This window comes from Filicampus tigris, chromosome 14, assembly GCF_054856515.1.
Source record: "Filicampus tigris isolate MCC_2025a chromosome 14, RoL_Ftig_1.0, whole genome shotgun sequence".
NCBI lineage: Eukaryota > Metazoa > Chordata > Actinopteri > Syngnathiformes > Syngnathidae > Filicampus > Filicampus tigris.
Window position 1 is genome coordinate 20,258,630 of NC_141230.1, and position 12,417 is coordinate 20,271,046.

General features: G+C 42.4%; 1 protein-coding gene across 9 annotated transcripts in view; it reads left to right on the top strand.

The window, feature by feature from the left end:
* Positions 1–12,417, top strand: part of LOC147136756 (mitogen-activated protein kinase kinase kinase kinase 4-like) — a 39,061-nt gene that overhangs the window by 8,507 nt on the left and 18,137 nt on the right. For all 9 annotated transcript variants that reach the window (XR_015089483.1, XM_086050915.1, XM_086050917.1 and 6 more), the window contains exons 3-13: positions 4,493–4,549; positions 7,102–7,227; positions 7,597–7,707; positions 7,794–7,884; positions 8,634–8,764; positions 8,841–8,895; positions 9,156–9,234; positions 9,306–9,481; positions 9,908–9,980; positions 11,020–11,230; positions 12,198–12,359. Coding sequence is in view for 8 of the 9 variants with exons in the window: in XM_086050915.1 (XP_085907041.1) it covers positions 4,493–4,549; positions 7,102–7,227; positions 7,597–7,707; positions 7,794–7,884; positions 8,634–8,764; positions 8,841–8,895; positions 9,156–9,234; positions 9,306–9,481; positions 9,908–9,980; positions 11,020–11,230; positions 12,198–12,359 (1,272 nt within the window). In the remaining variant the exon portion in view is untranslated. The remainder of the gene's footprint in view (positions 1–4,492; positions 4,550–7,101; positions 7,228–7,596; positions 7,708–7,793; positions 7,885–8,633; positions 8,765–8,840; positions 8,896–9,155; positions 9,235–9,305; positions 9,482–9,907; positions 9,981–11,019; positions 11,231–12,197; positions 12,360–12,417) is intronic.

Here is a 12,417-nt window from a genome sequence, read left to right on the forward strand (position 1 = left end):
GGCAAATCCCCAAAACTACACTTTAAGATATAAGCCTACACAAGCCCCCCTGTGGAAGAGAGCAGTGGCAATATCCAGCTGTCAGTTTGTCACCACAAATCCAATCTCACACTAATTTCTCCAATTCCGACAAAGCATAAAGGAGTAATTGGCCTTTGAAGGACGTCTGCCAACGGTGAAAAAAAAATACCCTAAAATGCCGCTTCAGAGCAAAATGGACGACTTTCCGTGCCTTTTTGGGCATTGCTTCTTGAGATATTTTTGTGGGTCTACTCGTGAATGACATGCCTGCCAAATTTCATGTTACTAACTGAAATTGACTTTGGGTGCTGATGATCCTCAAAATGGGCCTAAAATGGCCACTTTGACGCAAAATGGCGGAGTTGCTATGTCTTTTTGGATATGGCTTCCTGAGAATGATTTGTGGGTCAACTCATGATAGACATGAATCACCAAATTTTCTGATAAAGAGCTCACTGCCTTCAGGTACTGAATTTTCCAAAAATTCTATGGACCCCGCGAAATTACCAACAAGACCCTAAAATGTCTGCTTCAGACCAAATTGGCAGACTTCCTGTAAGTTTTCCAGCATGGCTTTTTTGGGGGGGGGTCTACTCATGATAGAAATGGCGACCAAATTTAGTTGCTGAAAGAAACTCACTTTGGGGGTTGAATTTTCCAAAGAATCGGCCAAGGGAAACGTGACCCTAAAATGCTGGCTTACTGTCTTTTGTCAGGCAGAGGGATCCTTGTGATGGTCCAGCAAACTCCTTGCTAAGTGAAACTGGGTTTGGGGCGGAATTTTCGTGACTGCTAACCCCGAGAAGTTGTGATAGCATCTCCATTCACTTCCCCCTTTGTGTTGCATTTAATTAGCTCACTGCTATTAGCCTCCATTCCGACGTGTATCCTCGTCCCAGGCCTCAAGTTGTGACCGGCTAACAGGATTTAATAGTGTTCTATCCGTGATTCGTATCTTCCCAACCTCCCAGTCAGCCGCCATCAACGCTAATGAGTCTCAGCCAGGGAATAACAAGCTTCCGGTAGAGAGAAGAACTCTGAGAGGCTAAAATTAGCCCACTAGCTCGCTACGTTATGGAAAGTTGCACCCGCGGCCAGAATGTCGTCGCCGTACTACGATGGCATCCCATGACACTCGTCACCCCCCATGCACTTTCTCTTCTCTTGTGTCACCTCAGCCAAGGAAGGGCTTGTTTATTTCTTCATGGGAAGCGTTTGCTTTTGTTGACAGCTCTAATTATTAGTATTATTATTCTGCCAATTAAATTGTTTTGTTTTTTTTAATGAGGGCTATACGTTATTAGGATTTTGCCAAATAAATCACTTTAATATTCCTGTTGATTTAATTCCACCAGATGATATAAGTTCTTATTATTCCTACTAATTCACATTTGGGGGCGCGGGGGCTTTAATTTTTACTCTTATTATTCTGCCAACTCAATCAAATTATCATTGGGGTCTGGAATTCTTATGATAGAACTAAATTGCCTTTTTGGGCAGCTTTAATTTTACTCTTATGTTCCAACTAAAAAGTATTATGGAGTGTCTTAAATTATTATTATGCCACCTAATTCCCTCTTTTGGAGCGTCTTAAATTCTTATTTTTACCGTACAATTAACTCACCTAATTTCCCTTTTTACATTTTTTAAAAATTCTTACATCACCAACTTTGCTTTTTGTGGAGTTCTAAGTCTTACTTTTTCTTTTAGACTTTTTGCTTATTTATGTTTGCAAGTGTGTGTGCAAGTTTGTTTGGTGTGTGTGTGTGTGTGTGTGTGTGTGTTTACATGGCCGCTTGCACCTGGCCTCTTGTTCATGATTCAAAGCCCAGAGGGGGTGCAATAAAGAAGGCCTTGTCCCTCTAAAATCACACACACTCTCAGATGCCAGTGTGTGTGTTTTATAAAATGACACCACTGCCCTGGCATTTCCTTTCGGGGGGGTGGGGGGCGATTGGCATCCAGCCCCCTACTTCCTCGTCTTCATCCTATCTGCGTTAAATCTAGTACACACAACACGTCTACAAACACACAAACAAACGGTTGCTTCATTTCGGCCCATAAATATGTCAGTTAGCTATAGCGTCGCATCAAGCAGCATAGCATGCACTCGCAACAACAACAACAAAATAAGGCCATGACTGCAGTTTGACAAAAAATCTGTTTTAACTTTTAGTGATGCATCCTCCTGGTTTAGAGATATGCACCGTGTTGACTAACTAGCCACATTTCTAGCATGAGATGTCACGCAAAAACAGCCAAATCAGAACTTTAGCTTTCGTGTTCTTGAGTTTAGCAGGAGCATAGCATTGAGCGGCATACCGTCCACTCTCTTGACTAATGACAATCTACTCATCCAGTATTGCATATGATGTAAAACCAGCATCTTTACTTTAACTAGTTGTCTGTCTTTGTGCTGCGTTTTGTGATAGCTTACCATTGAGCAGCATGTCTTGACCCATGAAGAAACTTTGTCGATTCTCCATGAAATAAACACAGTGATTTAGTTTTTTGCCGTTAGCGTGTTGACAAATGTGAGTAAAGTGGCGGTTGGGAAGTGAAGTTTAGAGGGGGTTGTGGTTGGATGCGCGTATGCGACGTGAAGTGAAGCACTGTGAGTAAATCAATTCATGGACAGCTGCCCATGTGACCCTTTCAAGCCGCCACGCTGCTGACTGAGCGCTTTTTGTTCTCCGCCTGGCGACAACGTTTACACACAAAGGCTCAGTCTATGGTTTTTATGACTGTAACTAACTACCAAGTTTGCTCTTGTTTTCGCCCTTGTTTGTTTTGTTGTTTGGCACTGATCACTTTATCAGGCATGGTAGCATTTTAGCAATTCTCATTTGGAAAAACAGCAGGATGCAAAATCCTTTTGTCTCCCTTTGCGCCTTTTGTATCCACGTTGCTGTCTTTATATGTATTAGCATACCAACTGTTAGCATCCTAGAGTCCTTTCTAGCCTCGGCCTTAGCATCCATCCTAGTGTCTGTTGTTGCGTCCATCCAAGTCTCCATCGTAACATCCGTCCTAAGGTCTGTCCTTGCATTCAATCTAACATTAATCCAAACGTCCGTTCTAGCCTCAGTCTTGGCACCAGTCGTAATGTCCGTCTTGGTGTCCATCATAACAGCCGTCCTAGCGTCTGACCTAACATCATCCCTGGCATCCATACTCATGTCAGTGCTAGCGTCCGTCCAAGTGGTGCATTCTTGTGTCACTTCTAGCCTCATTTTTAGTGTCCATCCAAGGGTCCATAGTGATATCCATCCTAACATCTGTCCTACCATTCAGCCATTTGTCCGTTCAACGGTACACTCATCCGAGTGTCTGTCCTAGCATCCGTTCTTGCCGCAGTCTTAGCAGCCGTCTTACCTCTGTCCAAGTGTCAGTCCTAACGTCCATACTAGCATCTGTCCGATTGTCTGACTTTGCCTCCTATTAGCCTCGATTCTATTGACTCTGTTAGCTAAATATTTCACGTCCGTTCTAACGTCCTTTTTTCCACTGAACAAAGAACGATGAGGGGATGATGTCATGCCTCAAGAGTCTGAGTGTTTTATAATTGTTACAGCCTGTGAAGTCACCACGTGGCGACGCGCCACTCGTTCCCACATGAGCGACCGTTCATTTAAAACAACCCAAACAAGCAACGTTTTTTTTTTTTTCTATTGCAAGAGTTAGGACTGGCGTCGCTGCGTTTATTTTGGCTTTAGCTTTAGGATGAATAGGCAGTAGGCCAGGCAAATGTGTGTGCGTGTGTACGTGCGTGCGTGTGTGTGTGGGGGGAGTTGGAAAGCGATGACTTAGCAGTGCTTGCTACACCGACTTATTTTGCTCCATTTGTTACTTCTGCTCTGTTTGTCTTTGCGTTTAAAGGGCTGGCAAAGCTTAAACGCTTCTTCAGCCTGCTTCTGTTTGGCATTTTTCTGCGCTATGCTAACTATGCCGTTGTGAAACCACTCATTGCGGGTCTGCTCTGTTGTCTTGTGATTCCCGACAATGAACGGTCTCCCCATCTTGTGATCCCAACGCAATGAAAAGCTGTATTGATCTGCCTTAGCGCTAGTCTCAGTCAGGTTGCTATCTTGCTAGATGATAGGATTCCGACACCAAGCGTTTTAGCAATTCATATTGCTAAAATTGTATACTTTGCTACTTCAGGGCAGGATTCTAAAATCTGCACCCAGGGTGCTCTCCTCCTCTATGTTAGCTTGTTAGCATGTTAGCAGTTCCCATTGTAAATGGTACCCCACTACACAGCATGACATGAAATCCTAATCTCTGTGTCTTGTATGCTCTCTGAATTTTGGTTGCTATCTTGCTATATAGCATAGCAGCTGTTAGCGTTTTAAAAAGTCACTCATTCATATAGACGCCACAATATTTTTTAAGTTTGATTCAATTTGTAACATTTTTTATTTATGTTTTTGCTGTTTGTTAACACTTGTATTGCTGTTGTCATCCGTAGGGTCGACATGTCAAGACAGGGCAGTTGGCGGCCATTAAAGTCATGGACGTCACAGAGGTGAGTCGGACGGTCTTTGTCGCACCTATAAATGTAATTTTTTATGTAGTTTGAATTTAGTTAATCAATTCATGAAATTAGTTTTTAAAATGTCTACTCAATATTTAAAAATGACCATTTGTGTTTTAATAGAAAAAATACATACTGTAGTTTTACTTTATTTTTGATCAGATTTTATTTGTAATTGGATTTTTCTTGGCTGTCCATTCCCAAAATCACTTTTTTAATTTCATTTTTTATTTTTTATTAGAAAAGGTGTTTAACTCCACCTTTTATCTTTTCATTGTTTGATGACGCTTTTGCAAAGACGGATCTTTTTTGGTCTTTTTACAATTCATAATTTGTAGACGGATGCTTTAGATTAGGCGTCGATGTTATGCTAAAATATTGAACATTGGAAACGGGAGCACATGAAAGGCGTCTGGTAGAACGCGCGGTTCTATTTGTCTTTTGAAGTTGACTGAGTTTCTTTTTGCTGTGTGTGTTTTGAGGACATCGGCATGCGCTCTGACCCACATTCCACTTCCTCTTCTATAACGGGATGAGAAGACACATGCGCACGCACACACACACACTCACACACAGACGCAGAATGAAACATACTTCTGGTCGTATGTAGTTTCCAGCTGTGGCGCGTTTGTTTTAGTCGTCACGAGGACTAAAAAACAACATCAAGAAAGTAGCGCTTATCTTGTCAACTTTTTTACTGTCTTGGAAAAGTTGATGAGAAGCGCAGTGGAATCATTGAAGAGGGTCCTGATGATTCTCCATTTGCTTCACGAGGTCCAAAAAATTACATTTTGTGCAAGGGATGACAGCTCATGATGACCCCCCCCCCCCCCCCAAAAAAAAAGAGCTACCCCCAGGTTCCAACCTTGTACCCCCAAAATGGTAACTTTTCAGGAGACCCCAGTTCGGCAAGTTTGTTCAACCATTAGCATTGCAAGAGAGCAAGCCTTTTTCAACACGTTAGATTGGTCAGTAATGTGTAAAACATTGACCACTGACCAGTAGTAACATTTTTTTTTTTAAATATGAAGTTCACCAAAATGTGACTTATGAGATTTTGGACCAACGTCAGCTATCTATTTTTAAGTTTGACGCATCCACTTCATCGCTTACAAACAATATTGACCTGTGAGGTGCTGGTATCATTTTAGTCCACTTGGGATTGCCATCCATACATTCTACACAATAGTAACTGTTGAATGTGTGTATGCCTTTAGAAGGTGGGTCTGTTCTGTTGAGTGATATGGATTTACGACAACATACTATTGGCTGGCTATAGCATTAGCCACTCCGGTGTACAGTGACGGTGTCAGTTGAGGCTACCAGCAGGTGTGCTTCGAATGTGCTATTGATTACTGTATTTTGTTACAGTTTGTTGAATAAAGCGATTGAAAAAAGCACCAGCAGCTGTTTCCATCTTCCCTCTATCTATACCACCTGTTATGGATTACATTTCATTCTAACTAGCAGTGGTAGGCTACATTCATTAAGCTAACGATGTCTATTTTACCATAAATGTGCAGTTAGATAAGATAATCTATGATTCACTAAACCCGTAAAAGTGAACCGCGATATAGCGAGAGCACTCAAGTCAAAGGGAACCAAATGGGGACCACAATGGCATGAGTGAGTGAGTTTTTCGTGCGCGTGCGAGCGTGTGTTTGTGAGTCACCGCACACACTAGATGACATCATCACGACTTGACTTGAATGTGTCTGGTGTCCTTGTACGTTAGCCTTTCATTTAATCAGTCAAGTCACGTGCCGTCTTCACACCGCAAAAATGGAGGCCGGCGGAGGTTGAAATGTGTCCCATAAAGTAATAATAAAATAAACGACTACCTAGAAGGCCAGGCGTCGAGAACTCCTAGGACGGGGAATGAACGCCGTAACCGGAATGTTGTCCTACTGGGGAACGCTGTGGCTTCTACCCACACACCAAAACATGCACTTTATACATTCACATGACAACAGATGGAATAGAAATAGATACTTTTTTCCCCTCAAAAATGACAGAGTGCAGACTGCATGCCAGGTCACAAGTTGGTGACGTAGCCAAGCTCTGATGATGAATAAGTCTGCATAGACTAGAAAATAAACTACACCGATGGCTCGTTTTTGGAGGAAAAGCCAGTATGTAGCACACAAAAACGACAGATTTACATATAAGTACATATCAAGGTGGCAATAAAAATGCTAATACATTATTATTATTAGGTTAATATGTGTTTATATTTGTTTTTGTTGCTCTAGCTTTGCTGTTGTTCATTGTTTTATGTTTTTTATGCTCTGTTTTATATTTTTGTGCAGCACCTTGTATCAGCTGCAGATGTTTTTATTTAAATTGTTCTATAAATAAGGTTGAGTTCAGGTTAAATTTACTTCTTATATTTTAATTTGGCATAAATTGTTTTCGTTTAATTTATATGAATAACAATAGCTTCTAATAAAAGGGATTAACCGCGGGCCCTTTTTGCCTTTTGCCTATGTCTATTTCCAATGTCATGCATTGAAGTTTGAACCCAATATTTTCTTCAAACACAGGACGAAGAGGAAGAGATCAAGCTGGAGATCAACATGCTGAAGAAGTACTCGCACCACCGCAACATCGCCACCTACTACGGCGCCTTCATCAAGAAAAGTCCGCCGGGACACGATGACCAGCTATGGGTACATTTCTAATAATAATAACAATAATAGCAACGCAAAGCCACGTCGTTTTCATTTATAGACACTGACGACTTTGTTTTACAAGTTCCTAGAGCGGTCTCACTCTCACTCGGAAACGCAGTGTCGTGTTTTGTTGCCGTTCTCCAGCTGTCATAGTGGCGACCTCGTTTACGAGCCTCCCATTAAACGGTCAATGCACGTGTTACTTTCTGCACACCATCGCGCAACTGGACGTGGCATGACAGAGCCGAGAGAACAAAGTGCCCCTTTCACACGGGAGATTCCGACAAATTGGTCCCGGCTTTGGCGCTGTCCTCTGGCACTCGTGGTGTCCTCCATCTCACGAGTCTTCCCTGTTTTCTGTTCCAGCTGGTGATGGAGTTCTGTGGGGCCGGGTCCATCACGGACCTGGTGAAGAACACCAAAGGCAACACGCTGAAGGAAGACTGGATCGCTTATATCTCCAGGGAGATCCTCAGGGTCAGGAAGTCTTTCCCGTCCTTCTCACAACTTTATTTTCTCTCACTTTTGACTTTTGTTTTGTCGCCTTTTTGTCCTTTTTCCAGGGCTTAGCTCACCTTCACGCCCATCACGTCATCCACCGCGACATCAAGGGCCAAAATGTGCTGCTGACGGAGAACGCCGAAGTCAAGCTGGGTATGGAAATGTTAGAAATTGGCCTCCTATACTAACAGCTAGCATGCTAACAACCCAAGTGGATCTCATCGTGTTAATTTGGGAACATCTCATAGGTGAGTGTTAATGTGATAAATGCAACTGAGATAGTTTGCATGCTAACATGCTGACTGTTGCTATGCTAACATATAGCAATGTAGCAACATGATAAAATAACAAGCCCTGTTATTGCCGTATGTGTAATGTGAATGAATACAACAACTCTAACATGGTAATAGTTGCCATGCTGACACAGCATGTTACCAACCTGGTTAAGAACGCTAATGCTGATAAGATACGTTTTTTTTTTTACATCCTAGTTGACTAATATTTCTAAGAATAGTCCGTCAAATGCTAACTTGCTAAAGGTTTGAACGTGTGCATATATCATTAAAGCAGGTATTCGTTTCTAATGAGAATTGATCAAATGATAACATGCTATAGCAAGATAGTACCCAAGTACAAAAGGCCCAAATGTGGATCGGTGAGGATTTTACTCTTGCCTTTTAGTTGGATATGATTTCCTTCTATGCGAACATATAGCAAGATAGCAATATGAGCAAGATAGCAATATGTGTTCAAAGTTGCCAAGGCAGATCGGTGAGAATTTTGTATCTTTTGTTGTAGTCGTGTACAGTCAATAAATAAGTACATTTATGCTATTTAATGCGATGCTATGCTATCATGATCAAATGCTAACATGCAAACCTGCGCCTTTCCTGCCTTCTCAGTGGATTTTGGCGTTAGCGCTCAGCTGGACCGAACGGTGGGTCGCCGGAACACCTTCATCGGGACGCCATATTGGATGGCTCCAGAAGTCATTGCCTGCGACGAAAACCCGGACGCCACTTACGACTACCGGGTACGTTCCCCCACCGTAGACCCCTTTTAACAACTTGCCACGATTTTCCATGATTGTTTTTTTTCCCTTACTCCAGAGCGACTTGTGGTCTTGCGGAATTACGGCCATCGAGATGGCTGAAGGAGCTCCACGTAAGTCATAAGACCCATCTAGCCCCTTTCATACTACTGGCACATCCTAAATGTAACAATTGAGGTCTTTGGTGTTCATAGTGCACATTCACGCAGTCAGGGGGTGGAAACTTGCAAAATTGTAGGTGGACTTTAATGCCCCCAACACTGAATCGATGCCTTAGTCTCGGAGACAGTGAGACTTAAAAAAGCCATCTTAGATGGACAGCGTGAATGAGGCTACTATAGTGGGAAACGTAAACGGTTGTGTTTTCCCACAGCATTGTGCGACATGCATCCCATGCGAGCGCTCTTCCTCATCCCCAGAAACCCTCCTCCAAGACTCAAGTCCAAAAAATGGTGCGCTTCTTTTCCGTTTTTGAACTGGCTTTCTTAAGTGTGAAAATGTGACCGGAGGACCCTGCTCGCAGGTCCAAGAAATTCTTCAGCTTCATCGAGGGCTGCCTGGTGAAGAACTACACGCAGCGGCCGCCCACCGAGCAGCTGCTCAAACACCCCTTCATCAGGGACCAGCCCAACGAGCGGCAGGTGCGCATCCAGCTCAAGGACCACATCGACCGCACCAAGAAGAAGCGAGGCGAGAAGGGTGAGGAGACGCGTTACGTCGTCGCATGCAAACTGCCAAAGACATCTTGTCAAAAAGATGCCACCACAATCAAAGATGTGCATCCAAGACATAGTTTGAAAGACGGATTGGCAAAAAGACGATCAAAGACATGCCAACAAAGGGACATTATCACGCATCAGTCTCCTTCGGGGAGACATCATTGATATTCAAGGCATGGCATGGCATCAGTCAAAGACCCCATAAAATACATTTTCAAAGATGTCACCATAGACACCTCGTCAAGAGTAATGCCATCAAAATCAGACATTTTGAAACTCGCGTCTTTAAAAACACATCAAAGACACACCATTGATAACCCATTTTACGCATCGTCCAAAGACCCATTACTTGAGTAATGTCAAAGACACGTCGCCTTAATGCCATTACCCCAAACGTCCTCCACAGACGAGACTGAGTACGAATATAGTGGCAGTGAAGAAGAGGAGGAAGAAGCGTCAGAGCAAGAAGGAGAACCCAGGTAAGAACAAACACACTCAAAGTCTGTCATTTTGTTTTGAAGAGGCCATTTTAGGCTCAATTTTGGCCATTTCCACAAACTACAGCTAGACCTTGTGTCAGAATGCCACCAAATCTGAAGCATGAATATTTTTGACGGACGTACAATGCAAAATTGCGAAACATTTGAGTTTTTAGTCATGAGTTAGTCATGGCCAAGTTTGATGACTAGTCATAAAACACGAAACTCAAATAACACAGCTCATGAATGTTTTTAATATTCAACCCCTGAAGCCAGTTTCACCATGCAACATGAACTTCAGTAGACATGTCTATTTGCAAACCCACAAAAAATCTCTGAAGAAGCCCTACTTGAAGAGACATAGGAGGTCTGCCATTTTAGTGTCATTATCAAGGGAAACTTTGAATTTTTATTTAAAAAATAAATTTACAAAAAGCCCTCAGAGTTCAGTTCTACTTAGGAACATGGAATTTGCTAGGCATGTCTATCACGAGAGAACCCACTAAAAAGTCCCAAAAAGCCATACCTGAAAAGACAGGAAGTTTGTTATTTTGGTTTGAATGGCCCATTTCAACTGTCATTTTGATGATTTCCAGGGGTCCTATGAATATTTAGAAAATATAGCCCCGATGCTAGTTTCACGCAGGATCATGAGGTTTGGTAGACATGTCTATCACGAGTAGACTTATAATTTTTTTTTTTTAAATGTCAAGCCAAGCCTGAAAAAGAGGTAGTCTGCTATTTTGTTTCAAAGTGTCAATTTTAGGGCTCTTTTGGACATTTCCATGGGTCCTTATAATTCTTTGACAATTTAGCCCCTTCAAACAGTTTCACTTAGGATCATGAAATTTGGTGGACATGTAGTCGATCCCCCAAAAAGTCTCAAAAAGCCAGGAAGTTTTGGCTTGAAGCGGCCATTTCCAGGGTCGGACGAGAGGACTTTTCCTCGATTTTGTCCAATTTGGTGAAGCATGACGACCAAGTTTGAGGACCGGCGGTCAATTGAAAATGTTGTCTCATCATTGTGGTGGCTTGGCAGCTCCATCGTCAACGTGCCGGGAGAGTCGACACTGCGTCGGGACTTCATTCGTCTACAGCAGGAGAACAAGGAGCGCTCGGAGGCGCTGCGCCGCCAGCAGCTCCTGCAGGAGCAGCAGCTACGAGAGCAGGAGGAGTACAAGCGCCAGCTGCTGGCCGAGCGGCAGAAGCGCATCGAGCAGCAGAAGGAGCAGCGGCGGCGGCTGGAGGAGGTCAGCACACGATATTTTGTTTGTTGGTGCCGTCAAGGACCACTGTTATGTTAACATCATGTATTTTAAGATAGGCGACTTATTTTTGTTGGGTGGTGTTTGCATTCAGCTCACAATAACTTCCTACATTTTGTGCTTTTGTCATTTTTGTGTTAAACTAACATAATTGTGTTTTGGCTGATACACTTTTGCATCAGCGAATAGTTTTGCCATTCATGATTGCGTTCGGGTCAAACTCAGATAACTTTGTGTTTCTGTTGAGTCATTTTTGCATTCAATTATGGTTTTGCTGAGTCATTTGTGCATTTAACTAACAATAATTTCATATTTGTTTTTGTTGAGTCATTTTTGCAACCAATTTGAGTTTTAGCTTGTGGTCAACTGACATGAGCATGCTTAGTCATCTGAATGTAAAAATAACTGCAAAAATACTAATATGTTGGTTTATTTTTGCATTTAGCTAACATTAAATTAAATTCATAGATTTTTTTTTGTCAACCATTTTTTATGTTTTACTAACAGACTGTATTTGTGTTTTTCTGAGTAAATTTTGCATTCAGTTGACATTTTGCTGCATTTGGCAAGTCATGTTTGTGTTCAGTTAACATAAAGTTCATATATTTGTGCTTTAATTGACTAATTTTGCATTCAATAAACATTTGTTTTGGGGAATTTTCAATTTTAAAAGGTCAAATAAAAGTACCTAAAAATGTTTAAAAACAAAACAGTGGTTGCAAATGTTTTGAAAAAAAAATACAGCTCAGCTGTACTTAAGCAGCTATTCTTTCACATACCACCAGAGGGAGCCCTTGTGAAACTAGTGGCGATTAACGAACTACCATATTAATGTTTTAGCGGAGTCATATTTGCATCATTTTTGCATAGATGCTGATGTAACTGTACCTAATGAAATGACTAATTGTAAACCAAGCTTTGATGGTTTCTATTTCTTCATTGTTTGTCGCAGCAACAACGGCGTGAGCGCGAGATGCGTCGTCAGCAGGAGCGTGAGCAGAGGCGGCGCGAGCAGGACGACAAACGGCGGGCCGACGAGTTGGAACGTCGCCGCAAGGAGGAGGACGAGCGGCGGCGGGCCGAGGAGGAAAAGCGGCGGGCTGACAGGGAGCAGGTATGAAGACTGATGCAAAATGGCTGACGGACGCCACGTTTTTAGTCACGCCGTACTG